Source organism: Pseudochaenichthys georgianus, chromosome 11 (genome assembly GCF_902827115.2).
Source record: "Pseudochaenichthys georgianus chromosome 11, fPseGeo1.2, whole genome shotgun sequence".
Taxonomy (NCBI): domain Eukaryota; kingdom Metazoa; phylum Chordata; class Actinopteri; order Perciformes; family Channichthyidae; genus Pseudochaenichthys; species Pseudochaenichthys georgianus.
The window spans coordinates 5,482,559-5,496,033 of NC_047513.1; the positions used below are offsets into that span (position 1 = coordinate 5,482,559).

A 13,475-nucleotide genomic window follows, 5' to 3' on the forward strand; every position below is an offset into this window, starting at 1 on the left:
CCTGGAGTTCAACGCAATTCAGGATAGGATCAGCCTGATCCAGATTACGATTTTTCAAGATGACTAGATCCTGAATATCAGTGCTTTAATCCTACCGAGCGCCATCTAGTGGACATGAAAATTAATACAAGGAAGACAAGAGACCACATTGCAGAGACATCTATTGTCCGCAATTACTTTTGAAAGGCGATGACAGATGATGGACTTTTTTTTTGTTGAAGATATTTTTTCTTTAATCTAAATTACATTTGTGATTGAGAATCTTTGTTGTGATACTTTCATGAGCATAAACATTTATGTCATCAACATTTGGTTGAAAACAAAATAGGCCACCACAAACGTGACCAACAAATGAAAAATAAAATGTATTTCCCATGAAGGCTAAAAATTGTGTATTATTTCAGTTAACAAACTTTGCCATCTTATTTATATTGAAACATATTTTTAAATAAATGGTACAGTATATTTTGCTCTGGTAATCCACCCCTCTGGTGGGATCAGGATAATCCAGTTTTTTGGGAACAAACTGATCCCAATCCTGTGTTGTCGGTTTGAACTGCCCATTTTGAAGATTTGATCCATATTAAAGCTTGGATTGGATTTCCTGATCTGATCGGATATCAAAGTGATCATAATCCTGTTTTTTGGTTTTGAACTCCGCAAAATCCAAATCTGATCGGATCAGATAGGGATTCAAAGTTTTGAACTCCTGGGCCCAGAGGATCTTTGGTGGATTACAGACAAAGAGTCTAATCTGCGTATTACAGATGTGATATGTCAGATTCCAACAAAAAGTTGTAATTTAGGTAAGGCACAATATGTCTGTCATTTTAAGTCCCTCGCTTCAGTCCGTGCATATACAGTGGGGCAAAAAAGTATTTAGTCAGCCACCAATTGTGCAAGTTCTCCCACTTAAAAAGATGAGGCCTGTAATTTTCATCCGAGATATACCTCAACTATGAGAGACAAAATGAAAAAAAAAAAAATAAATAAAAAAAATCCAGAAAATCACATTGTCTGATTTTGAAAGAATTTATTTGCACATTGTGGAAAATGAGTATTTGGTCAATAACAAAAGTTAATCTCAGTACTTTGTTATATACCCTTTGTTGGCAATGACAGAGGTCAAACGTTTTCTGTAAGTCTTCACAAGGTTTTCACACACTGTTGCTGGTATTTTGTCCCATTCCTCCATGCAGATCTCCTCTAGAGCAGTGATGTTTTGGGGCTGTCGCTGGGCAACACGGACTTTCAACTCCCTCCAAAGATTTTCTATGGGGTTGAGATCTGGAGACTGGCTAGGCCACTCCAGGACCTTGAAATGCTTCTTACGAAGCCACTCCTTTGTTGCCCGGGCGGTGTGTTTGGGATCATTGTCATGCTGAAAGACCCAGCCACGTTTCATCTTCAATGCCCTTGCTGATGGAAGGAGGTTGTCACTCAAAATCTCACGATACATGGCCCCATTCATTCTTTCCTTTACACGGATCAGTCGTCCTGGTCCCTTTGCAGAAAAACAGCCCCAAAGCATGATGTTTCCACCCCCATGTTTCACAGTAGGTATGGTGTTCTTTGGATGCAACTCAGCATTCTTTCTCCTCCAAACACGTCTAGTTGAGTTTTTACCAAAAAGTTCTATTTTGGTTTCATCTGACCATATGACATTCTCCCAATCCTCTTCTGGATCATCTAAATGCTCTCTAGCAAACTTCAGACGGGCCTGGACATGTACTGGCTTAAGCAGGGGACACGTCTGGCACTGCAGGATTTGAGTCCCTGGCGGCGTAGTGTGTTACTGATGGTAGCCTTTGTTACTTTGGTCCCAACTCTCTGCAGGTCATTGACTAGGTCCCCCCGTGTGGTTCTGGGATTTTTGCTCACCGTTCTTGTGATCATTTTGACCCCACGGGGTGAGATCTTGCGTGGAGCCCCAGATCGAGGGAGATTACCAGTGGTCTTGTATGTCTTCCATTTTCTAATAATTGCTCCTACAGTTGATTTCTTCACGCCAAGCTGCTTACCTATTGCAGATTCAGTCTTCCCAGCCTGGTGCAGGTCTACAATTTTGTTTCTGGTGTCCTTTGACAGCTCTTTGGTCTTGGCCATAGTGGAGTTTGGAGTGTGACTGTTTGAGGTTGAGGACAGTAGTCTTTTATACTGATAACGAGTTCAAACAGGTGCCATTAATACAGTTAACGAGTGGAGGACAGAGGAGGCTCTTAAAGAAGAAGTTACAGGTCTGTGAGAGCCAGAAATCTTGTTTGTTTGGAGGTGACCAAATACTTATTTTACTGAGGAATTTACCAATTAATTCATTAAAAAAATCCTACAATATGATTTCCTGGATTCTTTCCCCCATTCTGTCTCTCATAGTTGAAGAGTACCGAGGATGAAAAACACAGGCCTCATCTTTTTAAGTGGGAGAACTTGCACAATTGGCGGCTGACTAAATACTTTTTTGCCCCACTGTACATTCACATTCTTTTGAATACATAGGCTGGGGAATATGGTAAAAAAATCTAATAGCACAATATGTGTGATCAAATACCTCGATATCGAGATGATACTGTAGGGTTGACAATGGTTTACACAACAATATCTTTGATAAATAATTTAAATAGCAATCTGGATATAATGGCTAAGTGGGTAAAGGCAAAGAATAATAACCGTCTGGTATGTTCAGAAACGTACATCCCTTTACCGGTTATGATAGTGAACATCTTAGAGAATATCTAGACTTATTATTAAACATAATATCCAAATATAGCCCAGCCCTACAAGCATGGGAGTGAAATGTTGCAGCAAGACTGTTGCATTGAAAGTGCTGTTTGGAGATATTCTAAAATGTGCCTGTTGGACTGCTCTGGACATCTCCATTACAGCCCAATCAAGCCTGGACAGGGACATCTAGATGTAATCTGTCATTAGAAGCATTACCTTACACCTGTGAAAAGGGCCTTTAAAGAATGTCAAAAAATCTCCATTTCATTTGACCCCCCATTTTCTCTGCATTAACATCTACTAATAGGCTCTGGAGAGGAGCGTGTGCATGAATGTCTGAAATGTAGATGAAATATTTTAATGAGCCTGGAGCTCAATGTGAGACTAACTCACTGGGCTGAAAACGCTTCACAGCCTAACAGCAAACGCGCTATCTCACTGTTCTTTATTTTGCTAATTTGTGATAAGAGTGAAGGGGGTAGGCTGGGGGTTCTGACTTGAAGTTGACTGCTTATTAGCGAGGACTATAGGAGCCAAATATGGAAAACTCATTAATATGCTGGGTAGTGCTGCAGAAAGAGAGCGGGATGCTTTGGTGACTCTTTTGGTACTCTGAGCTCAGTCATATTTGTACTTAATTACTTTTGACTGACTTTACATACACAGAAGAAACCACGTTACCCTGAGAGGTCTGAGTAGGTTGCACTACCAAAACCAGATTAGTGTTAACTTTGACTTGATTATGGACCTGGAACATAGACAGGATCTGGACCCATGCTAGCAGAAGTCTTTGAGCAAAACAGAAGGACAAGTAAGGCGTGTGCTGTGCATGTACCTCTAGTGATGGTTTCCACTCGGACCTGTGATCATGCAGAGCTGCGTGTTCTCCGTCAGCAGCAGCAGATCTGATCTCTGATCTCTCTCTCGCGTCCGGTTATACTTCACTCGCGTTTATGTCCAAATCTAGCCGATCTAGCTAGTTCTAGATAATTATATGACTGCTTCTCAAAGGACACCTAAACAATAAGCGTTGCTTGGCAATTATATTGCTATTACCCGTTTCCTTTTACTTCTAAAATGTATGCCATGCTTATAAATACATTGTTTTGCTCCCGTGTTAAAACTGTTATCATAGCTAATGTTAGGGATCCTGAAATATATGAGGCAAATAAAGGACACTGATGCATTTATGAAATACAGCAGGGATCATTATTAGTCATTTGGGTCTAACACATAAGAGAAGCTCAGAGCTCCCAGTTGCCATACATACGTTTTCATAATGAAAAAAATATAAATATATCTTTCTAAACTTTAAAACGTTCCCTTGGCTGACAGATTAGCCAGGGGTCGGCAACCCCTGGCACGCGTGCCAGCATAGGCACGCAGCACCGTAACCAGTGGCACACTATAGGAATAAGTGGAATAAGTGTGCAAAAATATTTAAATGTTATTTTCGGATCCTGAACGAGACCACCGCCGTTACCTGCAGAAGGAAGCCATGCACGCAACGCAGCCCCGCTCTCTTTAGCTCCAGGTGACTTTCTGCCGCTTTCCTCCGTGGTGCAGTGCTGATCGTTTCACCACGGAGGAAAGCACTTCACAAATTGCAGTACCCATAAGGAGCTGTACAAATGCCGCAGTTTTTGCGTGGCTGTGTATTTAGTTGAAAGCCCAGTGGCGATCTGCTCATCGAAATAATATGCTACAAAGGGGCGGACTGGCCATCTGTGTGTTGAACTTTCCTGTCGGCTCCCAGACCGTAGTCGAGGAGGGCAGAAGCAACAAGCTTCAGGTTCAATAACCCACTTTAGCTTAAATGACTAGAGAGAGGCGAGCTCTTCTTGGGAGGCCGTTGCATTTATTTAGCTGTTCTTCTGTTTCACTAAATACATCACAGACCTCTGTTTTTCTGCTTCCTCCTTTCACTTCCAGAAACATACACACGTTCTCTCTAGGGATGCACGATAATTATCGGCCCGTTAATTATCGGTCCGATATTAGGAATTATGACGTCATCCCGATAAACCCGATACCAGTGTTAATAGCCCCGATAATATACAATATATTTTTTGGGTAAAAAAAAGAAAAAATACTGCGGTGTGGGTGGATTGGGATGAGGAGCGCTTGTTTTTCACTCGGCTGCTCCCGTTTTGCCAGTACTGTGGTATTAGTGGTTTAGGAAGAGGGGAGTTCTTCACAAATCCAGCGCTCCCTAATACTTCGAACCTGATCAGTCACCTGAAACATCGCCATCGCTACGATGGTGTGTTAAAAGCGTACGAAGCCAATAATACAATACAGTGCGTGTGTCTGCGTGCACGCGCGCTGGAGCTATGTGCAACTCAAGGCATATGCTCGAACGGGAGCTGCCTGTACGCTGCAATCATGTTGCGCACTATCCGTGCTGAGTGTGCTGACTGTTCGTACAATGTCCCACTGTCTGCTTCCTGCATCAAGTCAAGTGCTCGGCGCAGTTGTGGCGAAATGTCGCTCCTCTGTTTTCATTTAAATAGCTCCTTATATCCGTTAGCGCAGCTAGCTAGCACCAGATGCTAACAACAACAATGCACGTAAGGAAAAAAAAATACACATGCGTTAATCGCGTTAAAAATAATTAGTGGCGGAAATCTTTTTTTATTATCAGTTATCGGTATCGGTCTTGAGAAGCAGGAAGTTATCGGTATCGGTTTCAAAAACCCAATATCGTGCATCCCTAGTTCTCTCCATAGGTTCTCTCACAGTCGCTCTACCATCCACAAACACACATGCACAAGCTACACCCCCCTCTCTCTCAAAGGGACAGCGATCTCATCTCACTCTGCATGACCCTAATATCATAACGTGTGTGTGCTCTGGAGAATCACAGAACGGACGATCGTCCTTATTATTATGCCGTTTAAACTAATTATTTAAATGCGTTTGTTAAATTCGGCATCATGTAAGTTGCACTGACAGGTCCACACAGCTTCCCCGCAGCGAGGCTCCCCCGCCCTCCTGCTGATAGTTGACGAGGGTCAAGCTCCTCAACCGCCCCCCCCCCCGTTGAAAATTCTCGATCGTTGGCACGCTGATAACAATTTTTTAAATGGCACTTCATATCAAAAAGGTTGCCGACCCCTGGATTAGACACACACACACAGTGCACAACAGTACTGAACCCTTATGACTGAAGGCCATTAGGTTTGCTTACTCTTTAAAACCTGCCGTACCTGTGCAGAGACCAGAGCAGACACATTCCTACATACAATCTCTTACACAACAGTCTCTCAAGAAATGTTTGCCGACTACTGGGTGTGGAACCAGAGCTGGTCACGGGCAGTCTTTGTTTCTTTTCTTCATTTTGCTTGAACTACATATTATGCAATGTTGCAACGTACATATACATTCCTTAAGTGAACAAAATGCTGTTACATTGTAGGCGGATAAATAAGCAGCCAGAAAAGGGTTTTCTTAAAAATCCAATTACATAATACCCCCCAAAACCTGTTGAGAACAGTGTGTTGCACAACAAAGAAATAAGAAGCTCTTTGACATCTTGGATCTCTACACATCTGTGGTTTCGATGCATATTTGTTTTGAATGGAATCTGAAAACCTTTTGAGAATAACGCATATATTTTGAAGGTTAACCCTGAAATGAAAGACGACCATTTGCAGGAATGGTCGTGTCCCCAAGACACTGAGAGGAAATACTCAGATATTTGTACCCATGATGCATCTGCTGACTTTAGTATTTTAGTCCTAAAATGAGTCAAGAGGAAGGAATGCCTCAACTCAACATCAACCAACACCGACATAAATGACCCTCTGCCGGTGACTCGAAAGAGGAAATATGCACACAAGTGTAATATCTAACCTGGATAGTGTGCACCGGAGGCCAACTTAGATTTAGACTCAACTGAGTCTGTTACATGTACAGGTGTCAGTATTAGTTAGGTTATATAATCATCAAGTGCTGAATGTGAAATTAACTTCCTAATAGGTTACAATCTTAGAGTTTATGATTCAACTCCCGACAGAATGTGCTAGTTGTAGAGGACCACACCCCTTTTCCAGTGTTGATGCAGTTACCACAGCAGCCACCTGATGTTACCAAAGAGCCACATGTTTTACTCATTACTTCTTTACTTGGTACGTACAGGTGTGGCCTACTATACGCCTTTATGGGCCTGCCAATTTTCATTCAAAAACTCCAGCCATTAATTAGCACTCCTCAAGAAGAGAGGAGGGACCCATCTTTGAAACACCTGCTAAGTGAGAGAAGACTTAACCCGAATGCACGTGCACACGATGTTCAGAAAGTAGTGTCCATCGATATCGGTTAATATGGGGGCGGGGAAATATGGGCGCGTGCCTCGTACCTGTGACTTCTCATTCATTCCCACTTATAGCAGTTGTCAACTTGTTTATTTCTTACCTTGTACAATGGCTATGGACTCGAAACTCTGGAGCTCCTTCAGTAAACAGGTCCTCTCCGTCGGATGGAGGTGGTAAATAAAGTCTTTGGCTATCTTGGGGGAGCTGAGCGGCTCCCTCGGCTCGTTTCTCCCGTGTGTTCCCATCCAGCAGCTCGGTGTGTGTGTCCCAGTCCCCGGCAGCCTCGGCGGCACTGCCTGCCTCAGTCCTGTCGGTAACTTATGTGACACCAGAGGAAAGGCTTTCTGTAGGCAAAGCTTTAGCATTATGGCGAAATAAATGACTACTACAACAAGTCTGTTAAATTTACTCCTCTTTGTGCGCCGAGCTTCGTCGTCGTCTCCCCGCTCCAGCAGGGCTGCGCTCGGGCAGAAGTTGTTTCTTCGGTCCTACTAACGCTAGCTGCTAAAGAGAGAGACACCGGTGACTTTTGAAGTCCGTTTCACAAAATCTCGGGGTAACTTCCAAGCAGCTGTGCATGTCTTCTTTTCGTGCTGTCAGCCGACCAACCCGTCTCATGGTCTTTAGACTCAGCGGTCAGGAGTTTGGCAGATGAAGCTAAAGCAGAAGCACAACTAAGCAGCATTAAGTCATCAGAATAAAACAACTTCCGGAAGGAGCTTTCAAAATAAAACAAGTTGCTTCCGGTCAAACCTTCAGCGTTAAATACACTGGAAAAAATGTTGCAACATGAGTCTGCTTAAAAAAAAAAAGGCATAATACAAGACTGTAACTTCCCTTTGCGGTCAGGACAATGATTTATAAGCCAAACAATACAAAGCACTTAACTTCTATATATTTGTGATGTACTACCTATATATTATATATATTGTTGTACTACTCTTCATTTTAGATAAACATTTTGTTAATGCATTCCTGTTTACATTGGGATGTCTTGAGCAGGGGCGGTTCTAGGGGGGCAGGGGGGGGAAGTGCCCCTAACACTGACCTCTGACCCCCCTGTGGCCCCCCTAAAAATGAAAAGTGAAAACAATTTATGATTTATTACACGATTTATTGAATGACGGAATAGGCGGAACTAACGTTATTCGTCATTCTAGTCGGACCCATTAGAGCGGTGCACTCAGGACCCATTAGAGCGGTGCACTCACTTTCACTGTCCGGCTGAAGCGCGCGAAAAACAAACACTTTTCATCTCGAATCATCAGAGGCTGTTGCATCCAAGAAAGACTGATTGAAACCTACGTTTCGAGAGACTACCACGATAATTGAAGGTGATTTAAACTATTTTATAAAACGGACAAGTCAAATCAAGCAATCTGATCTTAGCCGTGATATACTGAGCGTATACCACAGGTAGAATTGTAAGTTACTTTTCACAACAAATCAGTATCCCTCCGCGTCTGAGAAAAACAGTATACCGTTGGGCTGAAAATCAAACTGCCTGCAGTTTGCTTTTCATACTGGAACAAGAAAGCAGTGGAGAAGTAACGGGGCAGAAACCCTCCTTTTTACGCAGCGGTCCAGACATAGACATCAAACGGCAAAACATATTCTGTGTGCAGTTCCTTTGGCATTAGGGCAGGGATTTCTAGATGCTTTCCAAGGTTTGACATCATGAATTGTGCTACTTTTAAAGCAAGGAGCGATGTTTTCAAATCTGTAATCAAAAAGGTCCGCAAAAACACTATCGACCAATCAGATTGCTTGATTTGACTTGTCAGTTTTATAAATATATTTCCATTTCGTCCGTTACGAAACAAATATGATTCAATCAATCATCAATCAATCAATGTTTATTTATATAGCCCAATATCACAAATGTTACATTTGTCTCAGTGGTCTTCACAGTGTGTACAGAATATCAGTATGACAATACGACACCCTCTGTCCTTGGACCCTCACATCGTACAAGGAAAAACTTCCGGAGAAAACCCAGTTTAAAGGGAAAAATGGGAGAAACCTCAGGGAGAGCAACAGAGGAGGGATCCCTCTCCCAGGACGGACAGACGTGCAATAGATGCCGTGTGTAAATTGAAAAGATAATACATTTGCAACATAGGTAGTCCAAATGTTTGGAAATGCATGTGTGTATAATAGGAAGATGAATCCACGAGGATATCCATCCAGGACCTATGATCCAGGACCACAGCCACGACTCGCGATCCAGGACACAGCACCGCAGGATCATTCATGTCTCTGGATCCCGGCGTATATAGACACCAAAAAGAAAGACATTTGGGGAAGCTGGGTTAATCGGAACATGAGAGTACACAGGTATAGACAGAGAGAAGGAAGAAGTAAGATGTCCCCCGACAAACTAAGCCTATATCAGCAAAACTAGGGGCTGAATCTAATCAGCCCTAACTATAAGCTTTATCAAAAAGGAAGGTCTTAAGCGCACTCTTAAAAACGGATAGGGTGTCTGCCGTCCGAACACAAACTGGAAGCCGATTCCACAAATGTGGAGCTTGATAAGAAAATGCTCTGGCTCCCATTGTACTTTTAGAGACTCTAGGAACAACCAACAACCCTGCATTCTTGGAACGCAATGCCCTAGTAGGACAGTAGGGTATAATGAGTTCTTTAAGGTAAGATGGCGCCTGCCCATTAAGGGCTTTGTAGGCGAGAAGAAGAATTTTAAATTCTATCCTGTGTTCTATAGGGAGCCAGTGTAAGGCAGCCAGAACAGGAGTAATGTGGTCCCTTTTCCTAACTCTGGTTAGTACACGAGCCGCAGCATTTTGAATCAGCTGAAGCGACTTGACTGACTTCTTGGTACTCCCTGATAATAAAGAGTTACAATAATCCAGCCTAGAAGTAACAAATGCATGGACTAGTTTCTCTGCATCGTTTTGAGGCAAGATATGCCTGATTTTTGCAATGTTACGTAGATGGGAGTAGGCGGTCCTTGAAATTTATTTTATGTGGGCGTTAAAGGATAAATCCTGATCAAATATAACACCAAGATTCCTTACAGTCTCACTGGAGGCCAAATTAATGCCATCCATAGTTAGTATATTGTTACGTTTCCTCTTGGCTAGGGATACAAAAGGGAAACGACACGACCAGATTGGATTTGGTATATGTTACCGGTGGTTTATTTGTAACGGCAACTGAGTAAAATGATGTACACAAACAGCTTGGCCCAACAACGGGTCAAGCTGTCACTATCTCACAAAAGGGTCTCCAAAAGAGAGTTGCCCAGTACTATACAAAAAGGAAAGGAAATACCTCACTTCTAAAGTGGAAACAGAACAATAATCAAAACGAGGCTGTGGGAAAACACAGCTGGTGCGGGTCCACAGGTGCTAATCACCTGGATCTACGCAATATACACACGGGAATGCTAGTCTATAGGTGCTAATCAACCTGGATCTAAGCAATATACACACACAAACCCTATACTAACACAGAACCCGACGACACGCTGCTAATCAGTGTAGCTAACACAGAATACACACGGCTAAACAGTCTCAGAACTCACAGAACGAAGGCAGTATCACAAGGATAGGCTTGAGGCATCTGTCACACAATACAGAGCCTCCCGAATGGTATCCGTGCCCAGCCTTTATACTCCTCCCCCGGATGACGTGGCAGAAGCGGGCAGGGCTTGGGTGACGTCTGTCCAATCCCCGCGGATGTTGCGAGGTCGAGACGGCCACTGACAGCATAGGAACTGCACAGCTCATTTGCATACACCCACACACAAACAGAGTTAAGGGCACAAGGTAGCAGCCGCTGTAACATATATCTTTAGATAATTTGTTTCGTAGATTCTTCGGGCCAAGTACAATAACTTCAGTTTTGTTCGTGTTTAACATCAAAAAATGTAAGGTCATCCACGTTTTTAGGTCCTTAAGGCAGTCTTGAATTGTATTTAGATGATTAATTTCATCAGGCTTGATTGATAAATATAGTTGAGTATCATCCGCATAACAATGAAAGTTTACAGAATGAGGAATGAGGAACAAAAGTTTCCAAACTTTCCTTCTGTTCAAACTAAATATAAATTCCCTCTTAAGGATTGTAATTCTAAATTAACCTTTTTTCTCACAACAATGTTGGTTTGTTGTGCCCCAATGTAAATCCTAATGTGAGAGTGAAAAGGACGGTCAACAATATAATGTACATTTCACAAACATTTTGTGTTTCGATTGAATCCTTTCTGATGTCAATCCAATAATTCAGGAATCAAACCAACATTTGATGATAGGTACAGACGTAGGGGAACAATTATTTTTATAGTATTAATCATGACACTTTTATTTTCTTAGGTTACACTGGAACAACCTCTTCAAGTGACGAGGACAGTGTGGTTGTTTTAAAGTTGACATCTGGAGACAGTCTTGCTGACACCGTGGTCAGTTTGGATCTATCGTGGCATTTATTCTTAATTAAGTTAATTTTATTTCAGTCAGTCATTTGTGTGTTGTATGCAGGTGTGGGACTTTCCAAATGAACAGAGCACTCCCAGAATGGACAACAGTTTTCCAGGGTAAAATAAAACATTGTCAACATGTTATTTTGTGCCACAAGAAGCAGAATGTTTTAACAGTACAGTAGTTTGAATATATTTTTTGTTTACCTTTATCAGACCTCTCAGGCACCCACAACCACCGTCTTAAGACTAATTAAAAATGTAATTATACCATGTAGGTTTGAATTTGTGAACATGAAATCAATAAATACCTTTGTGTGCTAATGCCACTGTCATTAGATCAACTGCATCATTATTATTTCCTGGGTAAAAATAGGATGGAGAACCTAAATAAAAGAATTATTCTATACTGTAAATCGTATTACTAGCTTCATCATTTAATATTACTATACATCACTTTGTCTTTCCCAGCACAGAATACCTGACTGCGCCAGACGTTGGAGAACTCTCTGCAAAAATTAAAAATACCTCTTGCAGCAGGTTTAATATGAACCGATCCAGTGTGTGGGATGGAGCAATCTGCGGCTTCAAAGGGGCCTCATTCGACCCCTCTCATCAGATACAGGTTAAGTTCACTGACGATGAGGGGCAAACTGAGGATGGAGTGGACACTGGTGGTCCCAAGCGGGAGTTCCTGACCCTCCTTATGGAATGCCTGAGAATGAGAAGAATATTTGATGGTCCACAGGACAGGAAATTCCTCACGTTCGACAATGCAGGTAATGATGTTCGCAAATCTGTCTTATGTTCAATACTGTGCTGTAAGTATAGGAGCTGCTTATGGATTTTGCAGCTGGATTTACGTGACAATTAAATGATCTTATACTGTATATCTTTATGATAACGTGGCAACTGCAAAAGATGACGAATACTTTCATGCTGGGAGGATGATTGCAACTTCTATAGTTCATGGTGGTCCAGGCCCCGCTTCCTGTCAGAGGCGCTCTACCAGCACCTCACTGGAATGAAAAACACCAACATTGAAGCCATCATTGAAGACATTACTGAAGACACTATGAGAGCTTCCCTGCTTGAGGTAGGTTGGCATATTAGGGCAAACATTTGTTGTTTTACGATCACAGCCCAACATACAACATGAAGTTGTCTCCCTTATAACCTGTGAAGAATTTGGTTTTTTTATTGTCCGGCATTTGATAGTTTGTTATTGGGCTTTTGTAGCCTCTTTTGGAACCATAACGAACAACCTTAGCTAGCTGTTGTGGCACACCATTAGAAATGATGCAGTATTTATTTATCATACCTAACTGTCATTACAAATATCATTAATGAAAACAAATGTACACTAGTAAGAACAAGTTTATGTCATCTTAGAACAATATTAAAAATGTATTCCTCCTTTCATGACATGGATATAGTTATTAGGGATGCCAGCGATTATTCGATTATTCGAATATTCGCTACAGTCTCCATAATCGAATATTATTTTAAAAAAATAATGTCTGTCTTAGTTTCAACCAAAATATATATATGCTAATAATAGTAATAGTATTAATAATTGTAAATGGTCATTGGTCACACCACCAGTTTGTTTTACTGTAAACTTGGAGGAAGCCTGCGTGCAGAGCAGACTGCTGAATAATCGATTATTATTCGCCAGGGCTGCCGAATAATCGATTTTGATCATGGTCAGTTTCTGGCAACCCTAATAGTTATATACGCTTTAATATCTTGCCACTTTGATTAATGCAACTCCTTACACTAGGTATCATTCATAATTCTTGCTCCCCTCTGCAGCTGGTCAAAAATGATTGGGGTAATTAAGTGTAAACCACAATGTTTAATAAGAAGAAGAAGAAGAAGAATAACTTGGATTTATTTACCTTTCAAGAAACCAAAGGACACTTACATTTATGATACTATTTAATGAGAGTAGTAAATCAGTCAGATTTAAACCGAACACCATAGGAGGGAAAGAA

At 41.7% G+C, this 13,475-nt stretch overlaps 1 protein-coding gene across 2 annotated transcripts in view; it reads right to left on the minus strand.

The window, feature by feature from the left end:
* The window catches only part of tmem65 (transmembrane protein 65), a 49,064-nt gene extending 41,326 nt beyond the window's left edge, over positions 1–7,738 (minus strand). For both annotated transcript variants that reach the window (XR_004553082.1, XM_034094807.1), the window contains exon 1: positions 7,138–7,738. Coding sequence is in view for 1 of the 2 variants with exons in the window: in XM_034094807.1 (XP_033950698.1) it covers positions 7,138–7,402 (265 nt within the window). In the remaining variant the exon portion in view is untranslated. The remainder of the gene's footprint in view (positions 1–7,137) is intronic.
* Positions 7,739–13,475: the final 5,737 nt, after the last annotated feature.